The sequence below is a fragment of the Lissotriton helveticus genome, chromosome 3_1 (genome assembly GCF_964261635.1).
Source record: "Lissotriton helveticus chromosome 3_1, aLisHel1.1, whole genome shotgun sequence".
Taxonomy (NCBI): Eukaryota; Metazoa; Chordata; class Amphibia; order Caudata; family Salamandridae; genus Lissotriton; species Lissotriton helveticus.
In genome coordinates this window covers 1,024,648,711-1,024,675,738 of record NC_136061.1, presented here as the reverse complement: position 1 = coordinate 1,024,675,738, position 27,028 = coordinate 1,024,648,711, and the positions used below count along the sequence as shown (strand labels likewise).

General features: G+C 46.3%; 1 protein-coding gene across 1 annotated transcript in view; it reads right to left on the bottom strand.

The window, feature by feature from the left end:
• The window catches only part of LOC144824202 (dynein axonemal heavy chain 11-like), a 3,356,387-nt gene that overhangs the window by 2,901,354 nt on the left and 428,005 nt on the right, over positions 1-27,028 (bottom strand). Inside the window, exon 24 of the mRNA XM_078683354.1 lies at positions 5,315-5,419. Within this exon, the coding sequence (XP_078539480.1) occupies positions 5,315-5,419 (105 nt within the window). The remainder of the gene's footprint in view (positions 1-5,314; positions 5,420-27,028) is intronic.

Genomic DNA, 27,028 nt, shown 5'->3' with positions numbered 1-27,028 from the left:
GCAGTGTTTCCCACATTTCCTCTCGCCCCTGAGGCTGCCCCCCGCTCACACTTATTATACAACACCCATCGGGAACACACCTTGTTTCTAAATTGTACAGACTGTGCAGTGCCTCACTTCCTGCTCTAGACACCAGGGTGCGCACTGCATGGAAGGAGGATTTGGGTAAAACCATATCAGATGATCAGTGGGCGCAGTGCTGCAGAGCTACGAGGCAGGTGTCCCTGAATAGTAGGCACAAACTCATCCATTTTAAATTCCTCCGCAGGACTTACCACACCCCAGCCCTGTCGCACAAAATAGACTCTAATCGTCCCCACCATTGCCCCAAATGCAAAGCCCCATACGCTGACTTTACCCACCTCTCTTGGACCTGTCCCCTTTTACATGATTATTGGTCTCAGGTACATCAAACCTTAGGCGACATGTTGGGGCTGCACTTGATTCCCACCCCGGAAATAGCGTTGCTGGGATATGTCTCGAACTACCCAAGCACCATTCGTAAGCTCGCAGCACTAGGATTCCTGCTGGCAAAGAGGGAAGTTGCGTTACTCTGGGGCGATAGACGTCCGCCAAGGTTGAAGTCTTGGCTAAGGAGCATGGCTTTTTGCAATGTTAATTGTGTGGAGTACTCAACACAGGTTCCCAGCCCATCCCGTCCAATTGATATATGGGACCCATACCGCTCCTACATTGCTAAGATTACTGCTGATCAGCAGTCTCAGTTAGTGAGCCAAATAAGACCAGAGAGAGTGGGCTGAAGTGAGGTGCACGCTTAGAATTATGCATCTGTGTTTCATTTGATGACGTTTTCTTGTACTTGTTCATTGGATTCCACCAACTGTCCAGTTACAACATGATTGAGGTTATGTCAAAGCGACTGTGGAGACATCGGTTCTCACGCATTTGCATTTTTTTTCTATCCTTCTATGTAGTAATGTACATTACACCTGTAAATCCAATGGTAATGTTGATTGATTTTTCAGCACCTGATCTTCAGAATGTTTTATAATGTGTGTTATAAGAGCTTTCTCTCCTCCACCGTCACTGTTTACTTGCTGGTATATGTAACATACGATACATCATTGTCTTTTATTTTGGAAAATGATAAATAAAGATTTAAAAAAAAATTAAAAAAACATTGACTGGTTTCACTTGGAAATTCTTCTAAGTGTTTCAAAAATCCCTCTAAAATCAGCTGAAATACGAATTCTGATTTACTTACCTGTTATCAGGAGAGATCTCAGTGCTGCATCTTTCAGCCCATTACTGATCCTGAAAAGTAATTCTAACCATACTTACAGTAACTTGAATGTCCTTCCATAGGCTAATATTGACTGGTTTCACTTGGAAATTCTTCTAAGTGTGGAGTTTTGGAACTTTAAAAAATTCCTCTAAAATCAGCCGAACTACGAATTCCGATTTACTCACCTGTTATCAGGAGAGACCTCAGTGCTGCATCTTTCAGCACACTACTGATCCTGAAAAGTAATTCTAACCATATTTACAGTAACTTGAATTTCCTTCCATAGGCTAATATTGACTGGTTTCACTTGGAAATTCTTCCAAGTGTGGAGTTTTGGAACTTTAAAAAATTCCTCTAAAATCAGCCGTACTACGAATTCCGATTTACTCACCTGTTATCAGGATAGACCTCAGTGCTGCATCTTTGAGCTCACTACTGTCCCTGAAAAGTAATTTTAACCATACTTACCAGTAATTTGAATTTCCTACCATAGGATATCATTGCCTGCTATATAAAATACATATAAATTAAAAAATATATAAAATAAATATAAAATATATCACAATTTCAATATTTTTAAAAACCTTTTTTTTATTTATATTAAAAATATGTAACGTAATTTAAAAAAGAAAAGATCTAAAAATAAATACTTTAAAAACAATGTAGTAAATCAGTATAAAAAAATATAACAATTATTCCATTTAAAAATTATCATTTACAAAACCTTTGAAATTCACTGAAAAAAAACATAGGTTTAAGCCACATTATAGTTAGGAATTAGCATTTAAAAAACCTTAGAAATTCACTGAAAAAAACATAGTTTTCAGCCACGTTATAGTTAGCTGGACATTTCACTCATACAAAACCAGTGAAATTCCCCTGTTATAGTTAGTTCAGCTAACTATAACTCGCACGCCCGCAATGCACTGCTGATGACGTCACATATTACATCACTCATGACATCACGGATGACATCTCAAATGACATCACTGATGACATCATCCTTGTGAAAGAGTGGCAGACCTCCTCTCACCCTAATATAACCTTTGATACACACATTCAAAAATAGAAACTAAAATTTTCAAAAAATGGAGATACCAATACCAGTTACAACACCTATTCAGTAATTCCAACATCTACATACACATCCACTCATTCACCAATAGTTCTATAAAGTCACTCACACCTGTACTCACTCATCATATGTACTCATACACCTATACATCCTGTTACACACCGATACTCATCCATAGAGTTACCTACACACATACTCACACATGCAAATAAACTATCAAACATCCATTTACTTGCATATACAGCTATGCACACACCACTACACTTACTTCTACAGAAAAGTACACATACTTACTCTCTTAAACAATCACTTATAGAAACACATACTTATTTATACAGGAACTCTTCCAAACTCTCACTCTCACTCTCACATATACTCACTTATATACATCAATACTCACATATACTAGTTTAAAACACATGTAGTTACTCATAAAGACGCTATTGGGACAGTCATTCACTCACTAACACACCAATACACACACTCATCCACCCATACAGTCTTGCACACATGCTGTCTTCAAAACATATACAAACTGTGAGTCACTCATTCATGCATCTACACGCTAAGTAACATCCCCCAACGAACTATACAGACACTCATACTGATACTCAAATAACAAAGTAATAACCCATATACACACTCATGTAGCTACTCACCAACCCATGCAGCCACTTCTACACAAAGTGAGACACTGATACAGATATTTAAATATTTAAACATTACTCGTTAATACAAGTATTCACTAAGATACACTTAATAAGTCAGTTATACAATCAATTTTACAAAAAAAATCCATTTAGACACTTATTTACCCATTCTTCCATCGACCTTTAGATATACATATATAAAAAATATTTATTTTTCAGAAAGACACACATTCACTGCTCCCACCAAGCCATGAAAAACCAGCTCGAGAGCAAAAATGCTCTCGCTTGTTGAAAGTAGAGCAGCTCTGTTTCCCTCCCCACTGTGAAATGAGCAGGGAAACAGACATTGCTTTGGGATCCAGGGAGCTGCATTTCAGCTGCTCTCTGCATCCCAGAGCTATCCCGGCTCCTGAAGGAGGCGGGGAGGCGGGGAGCCGGCAGGGACCGAGGGAGCCTTCAGGCTCCCCCCACCATCCCTAACTTTTTAAATGTGGGTGCCCTGGGTGGGACCAGGGCACCCACACTACAGGCCGGGCCGAGGGGGATGGGATCCCGGGACCAAAATTTGCCCTCCCTTTTTTGTAATTTGTTTTAAAAGGGGGCAGGCCCGGGTGATGGTGTCCCTGGGGCTGAAAATGGCCGTCCCATTTTTTTCTTTTTTTAGAAGGGGCCAAGCCCCATGGGATAGGGTCCCTGGGGCGGAAATCGGCCAAAGAGGAGGGGGGCTCTGCCCTTTTTTTAAAGAAAAAAAAAATAGGACCAGGCCTTAGGGGGGTGGGGTCCCCGGGGCCCAAAATGGTTCACGAAAGGGAGGCCACATGGCCCACTTCCTAGAAAATAGAAAAAATCTAAATAAAAACAAATACAGGCAACTCAATAGAGTGCGAGTTCCACCCACTGATTGAGAACTCAATAGAGGTCCCACCCCCTTTCTCCACCACTCTTAAAATGCGCTTCCTTGCACGCTGCTGGGTGGGGGATGAAGTCTCCTTGGCTGCTGTGCGTCCTTAGGGGCAAATGAGGACTCCTATTACCTCCAGTAAGCTCCACACAGTGTGATTCCTAAGAAGTGGTTGGAGACCATGCCCAATTTCTCCATCATTCTGCAAACGAGCCTCTTGGTGTACTGCTTGTTCAGGTTGAGGTCACCTTGCCTCTTGAGGGCATCACGACTAAAGTGGACTTCTACCCCCAAGGTCCACCTGTGTTCCCTGCTTGAATAAATAGTTTTAGGAATAGTGGTCAGAAAGAACAAGCTCTTGAAACAAATGGCACAATCAGCAGTTTCTACCATATTAGAAGGAAGTCTGAAGAGAATGGTACATGCATCTTTAATAAAAGAACCTCAGAACGATCCCCAATAAGTAAACAAAGACCTAATGGGGGAATGTGTAAGATGATCAAGGCTGAGGGAGGTACTGGAAATAATCTAGTGAACTAAAAGGTGTACCAAAAGGGAACAATGCATGCAGGGCTCAGACCATTTTTGGGGGGATCTTTGCCCAAATGAGTTATGCAAGACACATTGCAGGTCTACAATGGAAGTACATTTATTTTTAGCAGAATGGTGATGCATCATTGGTTTCCCAGGTTCCAAGAGCAGTTGAAGTATTATAGGCAACATTTATTCTTAAGGCTGTTGAGTACTGACATCTACATGTTTTTGATTCAGGCATATGGTTTTCAATTTTGAAGCATTCTCTAAATGCAAACCAGTGAAGAATTTGATTCCATGCCAGGTGTAATGGATTTTAGGCTATATGAAACTGACACATGCTGCATGGATCTTTTCACTTGTAAGTGGCTGATGATGGGCTTAGGAAGGGACGTTTGTAAGCCAACGGAATAGTCCAGACCGAACACACATAATGAAACACCTGTTCAAGGAGGACCTCACAAACCTTTGATAAGGATCCTATAAGCTTTTTCTGCTACTGGCCTAGCAATAGAAGCACCCTTCTCTCGCTCACATGCTCTTGCTATTTCATTAAATTATGACTCTTTTCATTGCATCTCTTAGCATAATTCAACATTTGTTATTACAATGCTATGCTACTCCTCAGCTAATACTGTGCTATTGAGATACTTATTTTTACATACACGACCATTGCTCAATAAACAAATAACAACTTTGTACAAGACTTAGTAACTTATTATCATTTCAAAATATGAACAGGAAAAAAGTTAAAAATATTCACTTTTATCTTTGGACAAAAATGTGATCTCATACACACAGAAGTTGGAATTACTTTCATAATGTAAATATGATCAAGGAGTTCCTCCACCAGATATGCAAAATAAATTGCAGAATAAGGCACATTTCATTATTTACTATCATCTTACCTTGTGAAGCATTTCACGTTTGGAATATAACACCATGGCAACCTCCGGTATGTCAGTATGTTTTAACATCTCCAGGTATTTCACTTCACGAAGGACAGCTGACAGCTAGAACGATATTATTAATACATTTTCAACATTAATCTTTTTGCTCTCTGACTTATTAGTACAAGTGAAATAAGTACAAAAACATTCATTCATGCTCAATGGAATATAATGGAATATGTGTTCCTTTCAAATGTTTGTCAACCAGAACATAAATCGCTCAAAGACTGTACGACAAAATACTCTTTCCAATCACAGTGAACAACTACTTGTCTCATAAGATGTGAAATTAATAAACAACTGTGTATTTTCTTTTTATTTAAATATAGAAAGAACACATCACAAGAATTTTCCCCAAGATTATGAGGGTTGACTTCACCAGTGACTGATGCCTTAATAAGTAGAAAAATAAATCCACGCTGTTTCAGGATCTATTTGGTAATCAAGGTGCACCGGCCATTTATTTTTCTGTGGAAGGAACGCATTTTTGTGGTTGCAATGAACACAATGTTATTACATGTTGGACCGTGCAGAAGCAACTGTAAAACTAGGGGGTGCAATCCCTAATTAGCGGAAGATCATCTGCAGTGCTCTGTAGCAGGCCAGTACAAATGCTGTCTTTGCTTTAATGCATTTTTATCATGAGTGTGCAGGGATTGTGTGCAGGTCCTTTGACTGAGCATCTGCTGTTTTTCCAGCCCAGGAGGATGGGAATGAGGACCTAAAGGCCAACCAACACAGAGAGAAAGGACAGAGGTGAAGACGGATTGATTACTGTTTAATTGCCCACTTTTATCAATCTCATTATTTGTCAATATTCAACGTGAGGAGCTCTGAAAATGAAGTGTGAGGAGTTTATACCTTACATAACACGAAAGATCCACAAATGACCCTGATACCAGACAATATTAGGTCTGATGATGTCCCTATGAAATAATTACATATTTGTTGCATATGTGCAGGGAGAACAGCCATAACAACACGGGGATTACCCCGCACTGCCATTACAACGCGGGGATAACAACGAAAGTCGTTACAACGATTTTCGCTGGAGGGCGCTGTTGGATAGGGAATAGTTTAATTTTCTATCCAACACCTTCCCTACTGTCAACGTGGGCTAGAGTTGGAATAGAAAATTAAAACATTCCACTATCCAGCGCCCTCCAGCGAAAGTCGTTGTAACGACTTTCGTTGTAATCCCCGCGTTGTAATGGCATGCGGGGTAAAAGCCTGCGTTGTTTTGACATACAACCATGTGCAGCATTGCATGTTCAGTTGTTAAAATGTGATTATCTATGTTGCCAATCTCATTAACTGAATTTTAGCACTCAATCACTTAATTATTTCCCTAGGTTAAAGGTCCTCAAATTGTTACTTATCAACCACCATTTCCATGGAGAAGAAATCAATACAAAGACCCAATTCAGCTGCTACTCTACTCTGCTATTTTGACCAAGTACGTGTGTCATGTGGCAGAAGTTGACATATCCTGTCTTGGAGTTGGCAGTCTGTAGAGGTACCCATCTTTTGATTGGCTCGCCTAATACAGGCAATGTGAAACTCCAGTTCCATCAGCTTTACCAATATTGTAATTTGTGAAAGGGTCTAGCATGACCCAATGTGAGGTAGTGAGTTACTGAATGCTTGCTCAGTAGTCACCAACATTTACTTCATTCTTATGAATTCAAAGAGGAAAACCAGAACCTTGGATCGGGCACAAAGGTTTGAATGGGGAAGGTGCACCGACGGCACCTAACTGGCTATCTAACTGGACACCTAATCATAAACTCTCTGGAAAAATAGACAAACCAAAAGTAGGGATGCAATAGCATGAATTATTCGAGCAATGTTTAAAATTGCCGAGCAACTCAACAATAACATCACTAAATTACATGATGGGTTAACTCGTGCATGAATGTCTAAATGACTCAATACTTAAATCCAAGCACTGCTTAGGCCTTCCACTATAAGCAGCAATGAATGTAAAAGTATGTCTATTGAGGAGCTTTGCTATCCATAATTTCAAGATGTAAAGGTAAGATCAGGCAGCTTCGTATCCAGATCTGAGGATTTTATCTCATGGGTCCGATCCAAATACAAACATTTTTTAAATTGTATATTTCCCTACATGGATATAAAAAGATGTGTAGCTTTTCCTTTTTAAAAAAAATAATCTTTATTACTTTTAATTCCATAAAAATCCACCCCAGTTCCCACTCCTTCCACCACCCCCTCAGACAGGTAAAAACTTCAATTCATCAAACATAAATAATCAAATACATTGCATTACATAATTTCATGATTATATAAATACATATCCCACAAAAGTGTCAGCACAGTACAACCTACACTAAGACAAATCCTATATGGCTCCATCAAAATCCTTATGTGACGAGTGCAAGCTTCCTCAATACTATTCAAAAACCATACTTCACCCGGAAACAACAAGGGAAAATAATAACGTAAAATCTATCCTGCTCTGCCTTTGCCTCGAACCACTCAATCAGGGGATCCCATATTCTCATGCCTTTCCGGCGTGAGCGGCTCCTTTTCCACTTATATATGGCTATTTCCAAATTATACATCGCTAGAAGCCTGGCCAGCCATTGCTGAAATGCTGGCAGTCTAGAGTCCAGCCAGACAGAAGTGCTACACAGCCTTAAGACCACCATTGAGATGAAAATCAGTTCATGATCATTTACGAATATGTTCATGGAATGTAAATGGTTTAGCAAACAAAATGACTGACCTAGATTTTGTTAGCTACATAAGATCTTTCAACATGGTGGCATTGCAAGAAACACGGCAAATAGACCCTCCGCATCTTCAGGGATTTTTGCAGTTCTTTACTTATGCAGTTAGGAGGGCAAAATATGGTCACCTCCAAGGCGGACTAGTAACCTACGTCTCAGTCACAAGTGTACAGATAGCTAAAGTAATTGGACCAAATTCTTCAGCGACAATGGCAGTAATCCTTCTCACCTCGCAACTAACATCAGATCTTACTTTAATCAATGCCTACGTCCATCCAAAAAGGAAAACAAATGCAACAAAGGAACTATGCAATTTTCTGGAGGTGTGCATAGGGGTAAAATCTACAACAGATCTTATGCTTACTGCGGACTTTAACCTTAATCTTACGGGAACTTGATCAGATGAAGACATCCTATTGCAAAATTCGACTTGGGATATCCCATTACAAGGAAAGCTGCGAATATTCACACAAACAAAAATAGGGAAACTGGTATTAGAGGATTTCGAAAATTTTAATATCAAAGCAGTAAATGGAAGATTTGCCTGAGATAACCCCTCAGCTACAACACATTATTCAACAAAAATTAATACAATACTAGATTACACTTTCATTTCACTGCCTCTATTTCAACACATGATTTCATTTCAGATTTGTGATAAAGCTGACGGTGATCACCGTCCTCAAGAAATTGTGCTTAAAGTAAGCAAGCCCAAATTTGAGCGATCTTTGGCTCCTAAAGAGTCGGATTATACTATCAATCTTAAGAGAATTAAGTTCGCAGCAGCATCCAACGTTACTATGCTGGAAAATGTAAAACAGCACTTTAATGCTAGAACCGGATCAAGCGAAGTCGAGAAATGGGAGCAATTTACAACATCTTTGGCAGCTTATGCTACATGAACTAATCTACGGGTCCAACCGGGACATAGTAGCATGAAGTATGTCCCACGAGAATATAAAGAAAAAATCGGGCGCACAAAAAAATCAATCTATCAAACGATGAGACAACTTCTGCTTAATCCAACAGATACAGTGAAACTTGACCTATTACGGAAGCTAAAGGCAATGCTGAAAAAACAGAAATCGGTATCCAACAGATCAGCGGAGGACAATCTTTGGGCAAAACTACACGCTGACACCAAACAGAATAATAGTGCAAGATTTTGGAAAACCATAAACCAATTCATAAGACCGTTGCATGACAGAGTTTCCTCTAATATTACAGAAGAAGTATGGGCAAGCTACCTGAGGAACTACTTTAACCAAGATATGGATTATATTAATTTGGAGACAAAAACTAACAATGCGACAAAAAGCATTATTAAAAATAAAGCACAGACAGTCCACATGTGCACCGACAAACCTGAGGGTCATACATTATCAACAAATGATGGTCTGACGAGCATACAAAACATCATTTAGTGCCAAATTAGAAAAGGAAGGAGAGAGGGGGCGCCAGGCCCGAAAGGAATTCAGCCCATCCTTTATAAACAAGATGAGAATGAATGGGCAGCAGCACTTGAACCACTGTTTTTGGAAATAAGATGTTTTAACAGATTGCCTGGCTCCTGGAAGGGATCAATTATTTCTCCAATTTTCAAGTCAGGTGCCAAATCACTTCCACAGAATTATCGATTAGCGGCCCTTATGTACAACGAGGCAAAGTATTTTACAGGTACACTCTTGGAGGAGCTGCAGGCTTGGGCCACATAAAATTCTTTAATTCCAGCTAATCAGACTGGTTTTGCTAAATCTGTTGGAACAACTACAAATATCCTAACCATGTGAATGCTAATAGATAAGGCAGAATCAACTGAAATGCCCATTCATTTCTGCTTTATAGATGACAAGGCTGCCTTTGACCATATAAATCGGAACATCTTACAGTCTAAATTGAGCAGCTGGGGGATACCAAGGTTTCTGTTAGACTTGCTGATCAACCTTCACACGGACACATGGGTCCAGATAAAGCTGGGTGATGGGTCACTACTGTCAAGGCGCACACTAACCATCAAAGGACTCAAACAGGGTTGTGTCTTAGCCCCCACATTATTCAACTTGTTTTTAGCGGATCTCGTCCCGATATTAAATAGTTGCAACTCTCACGCTCCCAGGTTAGGTGGTATTCACTACTGTGTCTCCTCTAAGCAGATAATATAGTCCTAATCAGCCGTACTCAAGTAGATTTGTAACATCTTGTGAACGGTACACAGGCTTATTCTGAAGCAAATGAACTGACCATAAATCTCGAGAAAACGCAGACAATGAAGATCAGCAAAAATAAGAAAAAATCGTTTACGTGGTTTGGGGACAATACTTGTATTGAGGATACGTCAGTATACAAATATCTAGGAGTAAAAATTAATAAAGGTGGCCATTTCACTGTACAGGAAACCAGCATTAGAGGCAAAGGCCTCACCTTAGCAATCTCTTTAAAAACACTAAACAGTAAATTAACCAGTCCGTCACTCCTACCTCTGGCTCAAGTGATACGAGCCAAACTCCTGCCAACAATTGCTTACGGTAGTGAAGTGCAGAGAGGCAGAGATGCAAAAACTCTTGATAATACAGTCATAGCTGCATATAGTATTATTCTTGGTTTGCCCATACATACTTCACCAGATCAAATCAGGCTAGAGTTTGGCGCTCAGAAACAATTCTTGGCAAGACAGGGGGCGTACATAACTACCTGGGACAAAGTGTGTAAATCCAACCAAGGAACTTTAAATGAATACCTATGGAAGGAGCTAGAGCAACACTCAGCCTCATCAGCTGCCAAGTACCTCAAAAGCAGTCTGGCGAATACTGGCTTAAACCAACTCTGGGATACTCCTACAAATCACTCAATGCTTAAAAAAACTGGTCAGGAATTGGGCAATGAATGGAAAGGGAATGCCCCTAGACCCGTTGACTATCTTAAAAAAGAATACCAACTACAGGACTCCCAACACTATCACTATCTGCGCCCTACACAGTCCCTGCATTCTCACATACACACATACAATTCGATCCCGGAATATTCTCCTATGGAAGACAGGCTCCTCCTCGATCCCATTATGGAGAAACCCACGTCCACTATCTACTGCAAGCTCATAAATAACATGCCTGACCCATTGGTGTCCCTGCGGGAGAGATGGGAGGGGGAGGTCGGGGGCCTGGAAGACGAGGATTGGCTGGATGCCCTGCAAAGCCCTCGCAAAATCGCCATCCGGACTAGGTTCCGTCTCGTGCAATTAAAAATCTTGCATCAGATGCACTACCCGCGAACCCACCTGTTTTCATGGGGAACAAGCCTATCCCCCTTTGTGTGAGGGGATGTCAGGGGGCTCTTTTTTCATATTACACTCCGGACAAGATAGCAAAATGGGGGGTTGGAAAGGAAACATTCTGCCCACGTTGTGCTCTCTATAGTGCAGACATTATTCACATTTTTGCGTCTTGCAATGTTTTGCAAAACGTAATTAAGGATGTATCAAAATGTTTATCGGAGGTTTCCAATATATAAGTATTATTATCTAATTATGTAATTTTGTTAGGGATACTGGAGTCCGATTTGATGAGGAAGGGTCATAAATTAGTAGTTTAGCATAGTTAATAAAAACCATTGCAAACAAAATATCAAACTTTAACAGCAATTCTGCGTACAATGTTAAAAACATTATTCCATAATATGCATCTTTTATCTTTTTTAAAATCAACTCTAAAATTTATATTTTTAGACGTCCATAAAATAGAAGTGCTGTTTGTGTTACGATAAACTATGAATCCGGTTTTGGCATTTTCTTTTCCACCACCCTCACAAACTTCACCAGACTACAATTCAGCTGTGGGTCATTAGATGCACAGCAGGCGAGACCTGCTTGCCTTCGTGAGCGTATCCCACGCTGATTGGAATGGGATTTTAACAGTTGCTTTCGTTCTTCCAAAAGTTCATTGCAGGAACATAACAAATGCAGCAGATCCTCTGGCGCTGAGCCGCTTAGTCGGCAGGAGGAGCCTGCCTTATCGGTTAGCCAATGCGGGAAATGCTGAATACAAGGTAACAAGCGCAATCTGTCCTTTAAAAACTTCAATTGAGTAGTTTTAGCATAGCCCAAATCAAGGTAGTTCTGTGGTGCTGGTATGGAATACGAGCTCATGGTCATCCAGCCATGTGACCTTTTAGTGAGGGATGCCTTGTCCTCGATCCACGAGAGATGTTTCATTGTCTTCCTGACCAGTTTTTAAAAAATATATATTTTTATTAACTTTGCTCATGATCTCATTCAATATACAGTAGTGTCCAAGTGGCATGAAGGAGAACAACAATTCATCATACAATCGAAGGCAAACATGGCAGAACATTGGACAAATTACATTTATACCCAACCCCATCCCATGTGGCTCGGTACTTCCGCCAAGGCCCCCATTCTTTCTTCCATTTCTTGCCTCAGCCCCTGGACTTGTAGATTGTTTCCTCTGCCCTCTGACATCAGTCCAGGTGTCGTAGCCATTGGTCCCATTCTGGGGGCGCCTGCACCCCCAGCAACTGGCTATGTTGCGTTTCGCCACCGCGGCTGTCATTGCCAACCAGATATCATTATACCTGGACCAGTCCGTGGCTCCTTTAATCATAAGTAATAGCCACCTGGGCTCCACCGGGACCGGTGATCCCACTACTGTTGCCATTGTGTGTGCTACTTTGGTCCAGAAAGGCACTATCTCCGGGCATTCCCATAGAATAGGGTAAACTATGTTTGTAGCCTAGTTGACATTAAAATAGATTGTGACCGCTTACATGCATACATAAACGTATTATCTGTAACCCCCACTTTCATCTGCCAATTTTGGGAGCATTTATCCATATCATCGGGCATAACTAGGGGGCCTAGTACGATGGCGAATTTCCCGCATACACCGGGGCGGCAGAAGCCACCGCCGGCCCTCAGGATGCGGGAAATCCGCCGCGGAGGCTTGAAAGACCCACCGCCAATTTAGGATGGCTGGTGGGTCTTACAATCTGGCCTCCGCTTTTCCGCCGCAGTCGCCTTCCGGCCACGGCAGAAAAGCATTAACATGGCTGGCGGTGTCTATCAGACACCGCCATCCATATTAGGATGGACTACAAAGTATGCTTTTCCACTGTGGCTTTTCCGCCGTGGGGGTGCACAGGGGGGGGTACCTATGGTACCCCCCCTGCATTCGCGTGGACAAAGCGGCAGGCACTGCGCGGTGCCTGCTGCTTTGTGCACGCAAATGCCTTGCATGCATTTTTAACATTGCGGCGGGTGCAGCTTGAAGCTGCACCCGCCGCAATGTTAAAGATTGAGGATGTGACCGCCACCCTGGCGGTCACATCCTAATCTGCACGGAGGGACCGCCGCAGCCCCTGCAGACCGTCCCTCCTACTCTATGGTGCCGGACGGACTTAGGTCCGTCCGCCATCATAATCGGCCCCTAAATTAAGATAACCATTAATCTCCCCAGTAGAGATTGCTTCATCTTTTACTATTCCGTCAATGGTTTTCACTCTCTCAAACTTAGCCCGCCCACTTCCTTTCCGTAAAAGAAAATCCGTGACTCGAAGAAACTTTAAAAAAATCCCTCCATTCAAGATTGTTTTCCTCTTTCATCTCATCAAAGGAATAAAACCTTAAGGGGGAGAAAAAAACAACCAATCTGGTCAATTCCTACCCTAGTCCGTTTTTCCATTTAGTAATCTCTGAAAAGCTCAGGTAGATTGTGATTATTAGATATGGTTGTATAAAAGTATAGTCTACTAATTCCCAGAATTCTACGTACAGCACTCCACACTTATAAAAACACTAAAGAGAGTCTTATAGCTCTCATGTAGTTGTCGCCAAAGGCATCCTCCGCCCTCTTTCCCCATCATGAGTTCAAAAGGAGATTGAACCTTGTCCGTTCACATGTTATCAAGATTCAACCTTAACAACTCACTGCTATAAATCAGGGTGGTAGACAATAGTATAGTTTCAAATTCGGGAGAGCCAATCCCCTCCTCTCTCTTGGTAGGGAGAGAAACCTAAGGGCTCGTTGAGGCCGAGAGTAAGCCTACATAAATCGGGAGAGTATACTTTCCATTATTTTAAACCATTGGGGAGTAAATTCAAGACATATGGCTCTAAAAAGATATATAGAATTTTCAGGAAAAAGAGCATCTTAATTACATTACACCTGCCACCTATAAATAAATGTAAATTGTTTAACCTTGCAGAATCTTTTTTGTTTTTTTCCAAGAGGGGCTCCATATTATCCGTAACCACATTGTCTAGTCTTGCAGACAAACTAATACCAAGATATATGGTCTTTTCAACTACCCGGCTATCTGTCATCTCTAATTTTATAGTTAAGAACAATCTGTCTTATCTCTATTCAGAGCATATCTGGAACACGCACGAAACAGTCAGCCTCATCCTCGATTGCCACTATAGTGGAACTCCGGTCCTGTAATACAAGAGTGATATCGTACGCATAGGCCAAGGTCTTAGTTGCCCAATTTCAACCATATTGGAGGGATTTGATTATTATTTTCTAACCTACGTATACATGGATCAATAAAGACCGCAAATAAATAGAGGGGAGCATGGACAACCCTGCCTGGTTCCACAAGAGATTAATAAATCTTCAGGGAGAGTACCAATCATCATTACTGCAGCCGTTGGTTCAACATATAACATTTTAACCACTTGAATAAAGCCATCCCCAATACCAATTCTAGACATTGCAATACATTGTATTGCCAGGATACTCTATCAAAGGCATCCAGTAGGATAAGAGCCATAGGGTCTGCTGCAGCATTGGTAACATCAAACAGTGATATAACTCTCCAGATATGATCTATTGTAGACCTCCTGGGAATAAACCTGGGTTGGCGCACTAAGATTTATAGATTATTGGTGCGAGTCGCATAGCCAACAGCTTTGAATACATTTTCGAGTCACATTTATCAGGGTTATCGGGCGGTAGGAACCCAATTCCAGAGAAGATTTATTGGTTTTTTTAAAAACATGATTGTAACTGAGGACCATGAGCCTAGGGGCAGTCCACCAATAAAAATATGTAAGAATAATTCATTTATGATTCCTCTTAACTTAGGGGGAAAAGTGAGGCTGCTTTCTCCCTTGCTAGGCTATTCATGGACCATAAATTCTCAACCCATTGAGGAGAGTTATCTACACGTTCCTGGTCCTCCTTGCAAAACTTTGAATATGGAACCAAGTTGATATATTCCATAATGTTATTCTGTTCAATGCCGATGCTTGACGTATATAAGGTTTAGTAGTACCCCCTAAATGCAGCCATAATCAGGCCTGGATCAGCAATCTGCCCTAAATCAGGATCTTTAATTTCTCAGATTAGGTTAGATGTTATTTGTTGCCTAGTCCGTACTGCCAGATGATGACCGATCTGTGGGGCGTGGCTTGGGTGCCAATGTAAACGGCAGCGGGACTCCGGGGCTCCTCCGCAACCGCCCCTCGCAACCAGACATCCTGACCTCCGAAATCGGACCCCTGGCCCCCACCTAGTATCGGAAGGTCTGGGGAGCGTAGGGGTAACGACTGGGGGAGCTGGGTGCCCCCGAGACCGCTGAGAGCACCTCCCCCCCCCCCCGGAGCGGTTGGCACGCTAGGAGCGCAAAATGGCGGCTGAAGTCGCGGTTCGAGCTGCCTGACGCAGGCGGGCAGCCGGCGGAAGAAAGCTCGCTGTGGCGGCGGACCCCACAGCAACTGGAGCGGAGCGCCCTGCACACTACCAGAGGTGGGGAGAGCGGACTGACGGGGCGGCTTTGAAGCATCCTGAGAGCGGCGAATTCGCGGGCCGCCTGACCCCAAGATGGCGGCGCCCGTGTGAGTGCCCCGGGCCCCGGATGACAAGCCCGACACGCTGGGAGGCCTGCAGATTTCCCCCCTTTCCCAGATACTAGAGTGGGGGCACCGGCGCCCCCTTTACCGGGGGGAGCACGTTGACCGGTGGTGGTGGCTGAGGGCTGCTAACGGCCGAGGGACCTGACGCGAGAAGACGGCAGGAGGACCGGGGGGCGCCTTCATGGGAGGCCCACAAGTATCTAACACGGCCCGGTGAGCCGCCCATAGGATCTCTGGAGGCCCGAGGCCGACGGTGCCTGTATTGACTGCTTCGCTGGGTGCCCCCAGGAGGGAGACGACTCGGGGGCCCCCTCCTTCTTCTCACTCTTGGCGAGGCCCATGACAGACCTGCAGTGAGTGGACCCAGAAAGTCAGGAGTCTGCCCCTTGAGCCGGAGTGCATCCCCTGCGGTCCACGAGCCGGCCTCCCCACCTTACTGCCGATTGCTGCTGCGGACGACCGCTTTGGGCAGGCCCTGGAGTCCTACCTGAGGACCCTGGTTGGGACGTCCTTCCTGTGCTGACTGTGCCCCTGAACCCGCTGTCGGGGAAGTGGGGGTGCTCTTTGCCCCGGGAGACGGAGGAGCGCGGAGGTGCCGAGGGCTCCCCTGTGGAAGCGACTGAGGGCTGACGGGCTTGGGGCACTGAGCCTGTGTGGGCGGCTTGGAGTAGACTCCGGAAAATTACCGCAGGATGGTCCGGGGGACCAGGAAGAAGAGATTTGAGGTACTGAGGCTGGATGACCCGGGTCACACGATGCCGGGTGGCGAGGAAGCATCTGGCTCTGGGGGCTCAACCCCACCACGGGACCCGTCCCTGAGTGACATGATGCAGGCCATTGTGGCATCGCGGGAGGCCCTGGAGAAGCCAATGGACACCATTGGCACTGACCTGTCCCTTTTGATGGAACACCACAGGAAGCTGAAGGAGCGAGTAACGACCACGGAGGCGAACATGAAGGACATTCCAGGTGATGGGGCAACCCTGAAGGCCTCATTGGCGGAAGTGGCGCAGAAAGTTCGGGTGCTGGAACTCAGGGCCGAGGACAGCGAGGGACGCTCCAGGCGTAACAACCTCCGCCTCATGGGAGTCCCGGAGTGGGAGGAAGGCCAAGATGCAGTGGCCTTTTTGGAACACTGGTTGCGCACGGAGGTGGCGCCGCAAGGGCTCTCCCCATTCTTCGTCTGGAGCGCGCCCACAGAGTCCCGCCGCGCCCACCTAGAGCCGGAGGATCGCCTCGCCCGATGGTGACGCGCCTTTTACACTACCGGGATCGTAATCACATTCTCCAAGCAGCTAGGGCCCTGCCGAACCTCCGTATTGGTAACAGCAAGGTCAAGATTTTCCCGGACTTCACCAGGGACGTCCAGCGTCAACGATCATCCTTCCTGGCGGTCAAGCGGAAACTAAGAGCTTTTCAGATGCCCTATGCTATGTCGTTTCCGGCCCGCCTGAAGGTCATTGCTGGCGGGAGCACTCATTTCTTTCTTACACCGCAGGCGGCTTGGGACTGGATAGAAACCAGGGGGGCAGCTGGTGGAGACACCTCAGCTGCGACCACGCCTAGACGCGACTCTACTGATTTGACACCGACGCGGCGACCTGGCTCTCCCACTGGCTGGCAACAGGAGAGAGACAAGGCGGTATTGGCGGCAGCGGCCATCAGCCAGGGGGTGGTCAGCCCCTCCAGTAACGGCTCTGAACTCTTGAGGAATGCTGAACTGAGTCCAGGCTCCAGTGGCGCTCATGGTCTCTCCGAGACGGAACTCCCGGTGGTTACCCCACAGACGGCGGACGGCATCTTTGGCTGAGGCGGCTGTGAGGACATGGGACACTCTATTACACGGTATTGGGACAAGGGGAGGGTCCTGCCTGCTGTTGCGAGGGTGGCGGGGGTCAGCTGTCTTCTGTTGCTCCTACCTGTACTGTTGAGGGGGGGCGAATGGGCGATCTTTTGAAAACTTGGGGGGGTGGGGGGGAGCTCCGGATCTAACTGGCATTGACGTTCCGTATAGCCTAGCCTACTCTTGTTGATTAACGCTTGTTTTGCAGGGTTTGGATGGGGTTACCACGTTGGTTATCTGTCCTGGGGAGAGGGAGTTGGGTAGAACTGTTTGATGATGGGTATGAGGGGTGGGGGGTGGGTGCTGGACGTGTCAGAGGCTCCCATGGGGGACTGTGTGGACTGCAATGTGTACTGCCATGGGACCCGACTTAGGATACAAATGTCTCACGTGGAATGTGAGGGGGATGCATACCATGCATAGACGCCACAAGATTCACTCATACTTAATTCGACGGGGCATACATATTGCCTTCCTCCAGGAAACACATCTCTTGGCGCAGGAAGGGAAAGCATTGCAGCGGAGATGGAGGGGACAGGTATTCCACATTGATTACTCGGCATATGCCAGAGGGGTGGTCATCTGGATAAGGGCGGGGGTACCCTTTCAATGCACACAACAACTTATTGACCCGGAGGGTAGGTATGTAGTGGTGAGGGGCAAGCTGGATGGGAGGGACCTAACGGTGGGTTGCATATATGCACCGAATGTGGACCAACCTGCTTTCTTCTCCTTGCTGTCCCGCACATTGGCACCGTTCCTAATGGGCCCTCTGCTCCTTGGAGGGGATTTTAATTGTGTGTCTGACACTGCCTGGGACCGCTCACATCCCCCTTTACTAAATGCACCGGCGAGTAGACTGGCGCTTTTGCGTTCTGACTGGCAGCGGGGTTGGGGGTTAATTGACCCTTGGAGGGCTCACTACTCATTGGACAGGGACTACTCCTTCTTTTCCTCCCTTCACGAACTTCATGTCCGCATAGACGCCTTCGTGTGCTCCCCGGATGTGCATGGTGAGGTGTGCCATAGCGAATACCTTGCGCGCACGATTTCCGACCATAACCCGTTGCTGGTGCACCTGCGATGGTCACGGTGCCGCCCACGCATTCCCACCTGGAAACTTCCCCCGGAGGCGCTAGACGATCAGGTCTTCCGGGCAACGATAGCCACGGATATAGAGTCGTATTTTCAGGACAACGCGGGGACTGCGGGGTCGGCAACGATCGAGTGGGACGCCTTCAAATCGGTGGTGCGGGGACGATGCATTGCGACGGGGTCGGGGGTGAAGAGGACCTTGCTCAGTGCAGTTGGCCAGGAGGAAGCGAAGCTACGATCGCTGGAGAAGGACCGACCTGAGCGGCCAGACATACAGGAGGCACTACTTGAGGCGAGGGAGTCGGTAGCGGCGACGGTGGAGTGCCTCAGGTGCTTCGATCACAAAGCCTACCTTAGACGTGCGCATTCGGAACGGGATAAAACGGGGGCGCTCTTGGCCTGGCTAGCCAATCCGGCCCGCCGAAGTTCGGTCATTCTCGAACTCAGGGATCATGTGGGAATGGCGCGGTTCGACCAACAGGGGATAAATGAATTATTCCATGACTACTACGCGGAGCTCTACCGTAGTCGGGTGCTTCCGCTGGAGGCTGAATTCCAGAGATTCCTGGAAGGGCTGGATCTACCGGAGCTGGAGGAAGAGACTGCAAAACCGCTAGGGGGTAAAATTGATGAAAGGGAGGTGAGAGTCGCCATCAACAGTATGGCGCGGAATAAAACACCGGGCTCTGATGGTCTACCGACGGAGATTTACCACACTTACGTCGACCTCCTGGCACCCAGACTGGCGTGGCTCTACAATGAGGCTAAGCGTCTGGGTAGCCTACCGAAGACCACTGGCGAGGCGCTCATTGTCCCACTATTGAAACCTGGCAAACCGCCTTGGGACAGGTCGGCGTACCGTCCGCTGTCCATGCTTAACCTGGACTACAAAATCTTGAGCAAAATCTTGGCGACGCGCCTACTTCCCCACATGGCCACTCTGATCCACGTGGATCAATCGGGCTTTATCCCGACCCGCAACACTGCGCTTAATATACAACGGCTTCTCCACGTTCTGGAGGCTGACACCTACGAGGTGGACGAGGCAGCGGTGTTTGCCGTTGACATGGAGAAGGCCTTTGACAGCCTGGAATGGCCGTATCTTTTCCATGTTATGCGCGCCATGGGTTTGGGTACGGACTTTGTGGACTGGACGGCACTCTTATACAAGAACGCTACAGCGAGAGTCAGAACGGGTGGTGTAATATCAGAGGACTGCGTAGTAGGGAGGGGCACGCGGCAGGGTTGCCCCCTCTCGCCCCTGTTGTTCGCCATAGCGATCGAACCTTTGGCGGCGCGGGCCCGATTGGGATGGGCGTATTAGGGGTTGTACGTATATGGACAGGTGCATCATATCGCGTTATATGCTGATGACCTCCTGCTGTTTTTGGCGGACACTGCGGCCTCCCTGCGTAGGTGCAGGGTGGCACTGACCACCCTTCTACGACCTCGGGCTGAGGGGGGTCTACCGGTGCCGGACTACGAACTGTACTACCTGGCGGCCCAGCTACAGTGGTTGACACAGTGGGCAGCGAGAGCCACGTGGGAAGAGAACGGATCTGGTGAACCAGCGGGGCCGGTACAGGTGATCTCCCGGATTATACTGGGCCTGCCGATGGGGGACCTCCATCTTACTCAGGAATTTGCGACGGTTCGGAAGTGTTGGAATAGGTATCTGCGGAGAGGTCGCATTGCGGTGCCATACGCATCGGAGATCCCGCTCAAGCTATGCAGGGCGCTCCCGCACGGGGGCTCATGGCACCGACTAGATAAATGGGAGCACCAGGGTCTGGCGACCATTGTAGATCTATATGAAGAGGGAGCTCTAATGCCTTTCGACCTCTTGCAAGATCGCTTCGGGCTGCCGAGGGGAGACTTCCTCCATCATGCGGCACTGACTGCGGCGATCCGTAAACACTGGAAGGCGGTTTTGGTGGAGCCTCCGCTGTCCACGGGCTGTCAATACGTGGTAGTGGCCGCGGGGATAGTTAAGGCTATAACGTGCCTCTATAATCGCATGACTGCGGAGGCTCAGACCCCACTAGCAGCTCTGAAGGCGAAATGGGAGGCGGACTTAGCAACGGAGATCCCTGAGACGGCGTGGTCTGTTATAGTAGAACGGGCCTGGAAAGGGACGCGCAATGCGAGGTTTCAGCTGGTGCATTTTTACATTCTACACAGAGCGTACCTGACCCCTGACAAGCTCCATAGGTATTTCCCGACACATTGAGCGGCCTGGCTGCGCTGTCCGGCTGCAATGGCCGATTTCCAACACATGTTCTGGTCCTGCCCGGCTCTGGGCTCCTTTTGGCAAGGGGTGGTGGAGAATCTGCGGGAGGTCACTGAGAGAGATTTGCAACCCACAATGGCACACTGCGTCCTACACTGGTTCCCACACACATCAAAAAACAAAATCACTAGTAAATTCCTAGACCTGGGTCTGCTGCTAGCGAAGCGAGCCATAACGTCCCAATGGAAAGCAAATAGGGGGCCCACAGTGGAGAGATGGCGGGCAGAGCTCACTAAATGGGCCAGCTGTGAGGGGGAGGTACGCCTGCAACTAGCACTTAGGGCAGGCACTGATACTGCTCTGGAACGGGCCCGGGCCTGGGAGTGGCTGGTACTAGAACTCACGATGCCGACCTCTGACAGTGAGGGCTCCCCCGCAATTAGTCCTGGTCCTTAGGCACCCTGGCTTAGGTGGGTGCTAGGCCCATTTCTTTCCTGGGATCGCCCCGCGCCCCACGTGTTGACTGCACTTCCCTACTGGCTAATCCTGATTGTCGGTCTCGGACCTGCTGTGCCCGCAAGGGAATCGTACTTGCTCTTGTGGACCTCTGACATGCCTGGGGGAGGGATGGGTGTAGGGGGGTGGGATAGGGGGGAATGGGGTTACGGGATAGGAGGGGTCTAGGGGGGGAAATTGGGAGTGGGGAGGAAAGATGTTTGTTATTGTTCAGTGCTCTCTGGACCAGGTGTGGGGGGAACCTGTTGGTTAGAAACGCAGCATATGCACTACCTGAGAAACAGTTATATGTGAATACCCTTGCAGCTCTTAGCGAATGATACTCTCCTGACTACTGCCGCTCGACCTCCGGGGTGTGAGCTGAATGGCCGAGTTAGACTAAGTATTCCATGTCAGAACTTTTATACCACGAATGCAAGATGCTGCCCTCGTTGACAACTTGATTGTGCACATATTAATGCTGCAATAAAAATTTTGTTAAAAATGATGACCGATCTGTTTGCTGAGCTCATACACTGCTTCTTTTTGAGTTGTTAATTTACTCATTGCCTCATTCACCAAGATGTCAACAATAGCGGCTTTGGCTATCACCACCCGTCGTTGCTCTAACTCCAAATCCCTCCCCCCATGAACAGCCCTTACTAAACAGCCCTTACTAACCCCTCTTCAGCTGCCACTAAACTATCCTGTAGATACTTCATTGTTTGTTTGGCGTGTTTGTTATAATTTAGGGAGTATCTCAATGTTTCCACCCGGATACCCGCTTTCATGGTGTCCCACACCATCCCAATTGATGTATTTCCCAAATTATCCCCCAGAAACAAAGGGATCCATTGCCTCATGTGTGTACAATATTCTTCATTTGATAATAGTGTTCTCCCGAAAGTCCATAATCTTGATTTAGTGTTAAATATATCCACCTCTAAATCAAGGACAAGCGGGCTGTGGTCTGATAAAACCGATTGTTGCTTCTCTATGAGGCATTTCAAGCTTAACATATTCGTCAAAAACATGTAATCAAGTCTAGCATGTGTCATCGGTGGATTAGAAAAATAAGTAAATCTTGAACCATTCGGTTTTAGCATATGCAAACAATTAATAAAACAATGAGTCTGACATACATTCTTCAAAGCCTTAAACACCTTTGGTTTCCTGCCCATATACCCCCACCCTGCCTCCAGAGACCAATCACATGGTACATTGATATTACAATCCTCACATAGGATAAGTGGGAGTGGCCAATGGGCAAGTTCACTAGAGATGGTGTCAAGCACACAGGGATCATCACTATTACTCCAATATATTGTACATAATGTCAGTTTCTCTCCCAAATTTAGTTGGCACCCTGTGATAACCCACCGCCCAAACTTGTCCGAGCATGACCATGTAAATTGGATCCAGCTTCCTTTGGCCAGTGTGGCTATGCCCGGACCCTGGAACCCTAAGTTGTTTCACTAATTAACCTATACCCCAATGATTTTAATGGATGCAATTGTGTCCCTTCAGTGTGTGTTTCCTTCAGGCAGATAATATTTGCACCAAACATTTGTAGCCCAGCCGCAACCTTCTGCCTTTTCTTAGCATCATCGAGTCCACAGATGTTAATAGTGACCACTCTAAGTCTACCCATAACTACTTATAACATTATCCTGACTCAGGAGCCACACAACTTCACAACCATTCTACCAAATAAAAACCCACATCTTTTTAGAAAAAGTGAAAAACAACACAATTAAACCATTTCCCTTTGTCACCTGTCTGAGGCCCCTCCACCCTCTTCCAACCCCCCACCAGCCACGACAACCTCGGCAACCAGGCTCAGCCATGAGCCTGTGTAAGGACGTCTGGGCCACTTCTCCTATCCCTCCACGTGTCTCTCCTCTCCAGTCATAACCTCAAATTATCTTCCCATAAAGCAACATTTCAACATATGGCCTGCAAATATTCAGACTGATTTTTTGCCACAAGGGCCCCCACTAGAATATCATCAAGGAGTTTCTGGGCTTGAGTTTCAGAGCTGAAACTACAATTCTGACCATGATAGACTACTTTTGGCCAAGCCGGGTTTTGTAGAAATACCACTGCTCCTGCGGACTGAAGAGGAGTCATAAGCTGTCTAAGCCGCCATCTCCTCTTGAAACTAGCATGCGAAAAATCTGATCTAGAGACGAATGAGAAACCGCAAAGCTTCTTTTGGCATTGGGTCTGGCTAAATCATAAACTGCCTGACGTATCAAAAAGTTACCAAAATAAACCACTATAGCACGAGTTTGTGCAGGCTCGGTGGATGCCTGCCTTGACAATGACAAAGGAAATCCATGGACAAGTTGGACCTCCTTGTCCCAATCCCAAAAGGATAGTTCGGGGAGGGAACTCTTCAACATATTAATTACAAATGCCTGTATGTCGCTACCCTCACAACTGTCAGGGACCCCAAGCAGCCCTAGATTGTTACGGCACTAGTGGTTTTCATAATCCTCAAGTTTACACATAACATCTTTTAGAGTACCCTTCTGTGATGTATTCTGATCCTTCAATGTTTCTACTTTATTTTCCAGAGCTTCTATTCATGTTTCAACTATATTTAGTCTCTCTGAGATATCAGTGCAGATTTTCCCAACCTTCCGTACTGACCCTTGGAGTTTTTTAAGCCAGCCGTGCCTGTCGATTATCGGCCCTAACATCAGCCTGAAATGATCACAGGGATTGTAGAATTAAAGTCAAACAATTTTCCATCATTTGATGGTTCCGATTCTCCTACCAAGTTCCCAGTTGAAAGCTTTTCCTTTTCATTTGTGGTTTCTGGGGGTAGCAATCGCGTAGCTGAATAATCCCATTCCAGTTCCTCCAAAGTCTTGTTGTCGTAAGTCTCCATCCCACCTAGGCTCTTCTTAAAAACCTTTTTCCTAGATGACTGTTTAGGCTTCTTGGAGATGGCTACCTTCTCTTGAAAGCTACAATTACTTGGAGAGGAGGTCCTTCCATCACTTATAGCTGATACGCTTGTGTCAGATACCTCGGTCAGGGAGAATAATTTTTCACCATAGGGTCCGGGGACAAACATCTCGCCTCAGTGGTTTTCTTTTTAGTTTCGACCCCCCTAGATGCACAGGGTCAGTCTTCAATTGTTATATCCGGTGTCAAATCAGCCCTCTTATTGCTTGGCATATCAAAGAGCACATTGGCAGAGCACAAAACGCTAATCGCTATTTCCACCACCAAACTGGTATATAGGGTGCGTCTAGGATGGTATTGTCTCTATTTACCTACTAGGGGCTTACATTTTTAGCCAATACATTCTCAGATTCCTCCCCTTGGTCTCTAGGTATAGTAGTATGTACAAGATCGTCCACTTTTCCATTGCCTCCCCTTTTTTAGAATCCTCCTGCCCATCCTATTCCTTTTTCCCAGACTCTTGGGGTGAGGAAATGCTCAGAAAAGAAGGTTGCGACCCCCCAGACGACTGCATACACCGAGATATAGTTTTTGTGTGTGATTCTGTTTTTTCAGCCCCCCCCCGGCTTGTCCCCCTTACAGGCATGAGCTTCTCCTTTCTTGCCGCCTGATTTAGAGTTTGTGCCTTTGCGTCATGTTTGAAGAGTAGAGGTAGCAGGGGTCGCCGTCCGTAATTTTCCCTTACCACAGGTAGCTATCTCATTTATCCCAGTGATCTGTCCTTCTCCCTGTGTACAGTTATAGTCCGCAATCATCCAGGGCTAACCGAAGTCGTAGCCGTGCGCGGACTCCACTGCTGCCGTCAGTAACAGCCGTGTGAGAGCCTCCCAGCGACCGCAGCTGGATCCAATCCTCCCGCAATGAGACCGCGCCAGGTGCTTGACTAGCCGCTCAGCAGGGATACTCCCGTAGAAATCTCTAATCCGGCCACAAGTCCAATGCATGACCCTCTCTGTAATTCAGGAGAATTCAACTGAGAGAGGAGAGAGGTAAGCGGTGGCCCCACTCAGAAACCATCTTGTCCACGCCCACGATGTGTAGGTTTTCCTAGTGAAATGCCATTTTGCTCCATTATCAACTTTGGCATCTGTGTACTTATAGTGCAAATAAAATATCATGGTGGCTGTTCGGGCCTTCAGAAGCTGCAGTTTCTCAAAGTGTATTCTAAAGTAAGACCCAAACACTCCCATCAAACCAAATTACTTTTCTGTCAAGTCACTATTTATGAGTGGCGTAAAACAGCTGAATGAGTTGGGAGACTACATCTGTGTGACCCACGTAGGTAGAATTGTCAGGTAAACCTTACTATTAAGTAATTCCGGAATACGAAGGCAACATAATGTTCCTTGCAGCCGTGTGCCTGTGTATACGCAATAGTGCTGTTAGAGGACTGGTGCAAGGCAGTTGGGGCATCACGCAAGTTATGTCAAAAGAAGTGTGCCTGAACATCTCCTTCCACAGTAAAATAAGTGATAACAATTAACAGCACTGAATCCTCTAACAATATTAGCCTTGACGTCCGTGGAACTTGCACCCTTTATGCTTTCCTCACCTTTTTAGGTTTCGCCTGGCCGTAGCTCTTCCATTGGCTAGCTCCATAAATGGAGGCTAGCCATTGGAAGAGAGATCTGTCCGTCATTGTCGGAGCAGATTCGTGGGCGTTCTGGCGATTTTTACTCATCCCGCCCCTTTTAGAACGTCATTGCGGCGGTGGGCGGTGGTTTATTTATTTTTTTTCTTCGAAGGTTTTTTTTGGTAATTTCTCCAGGCCGACCGCCGCCAGAAGAAGTCCAGGTGAGTGCTCCCCTCCCCTCCCGCTGTCCGTGGGCCCGTTCCCGCCCCCCCCTCCTGCTGTCCGTGTGCCCGTTCCCGCCCCCCTCCCGCTGTCCGTGTCTCCGGCCCCACTTGTAATTGTTTCTGTTTTCTGTAGAGTCTCCTCTTCACGCACATTGTCACACAAGTGGACACACCACGCGACACTAGCGGTATCGTTATATTTGAAGTATACAAACACTTCTAAGCTTTGCCAGAACTCGAGTGCTTTGGAAATTGACAGGTTTTATTTTCTTTTTACAAATCTTGCGCCAGTGGTTGAAATGTGATCGGTGATCACATTAACAATTTCTCTGGTAATGCTGTAACCACTAACTTCCTCCCTTTGATGTACAACTTCAGGAAATTCAGAGCAAACTCCAAGGTCAGTGTACGGCCCCTTATAGAGCACCAAGAGGCGGTTTCCGGCCATCCAATGGCGAGCCTCGTTTGACCCTCACTTCACAGTGAGGCGGGTGTGCAAAGGTGCATTCTGGTCTCTGCACTTATCTTGCCGCAGTTCCCACTGGCTTCGCTCCTACATCCGCGGACACACGGCGACGCAGAGATGCCCTTCCTGGAGCTAGACACCAACCTCCTG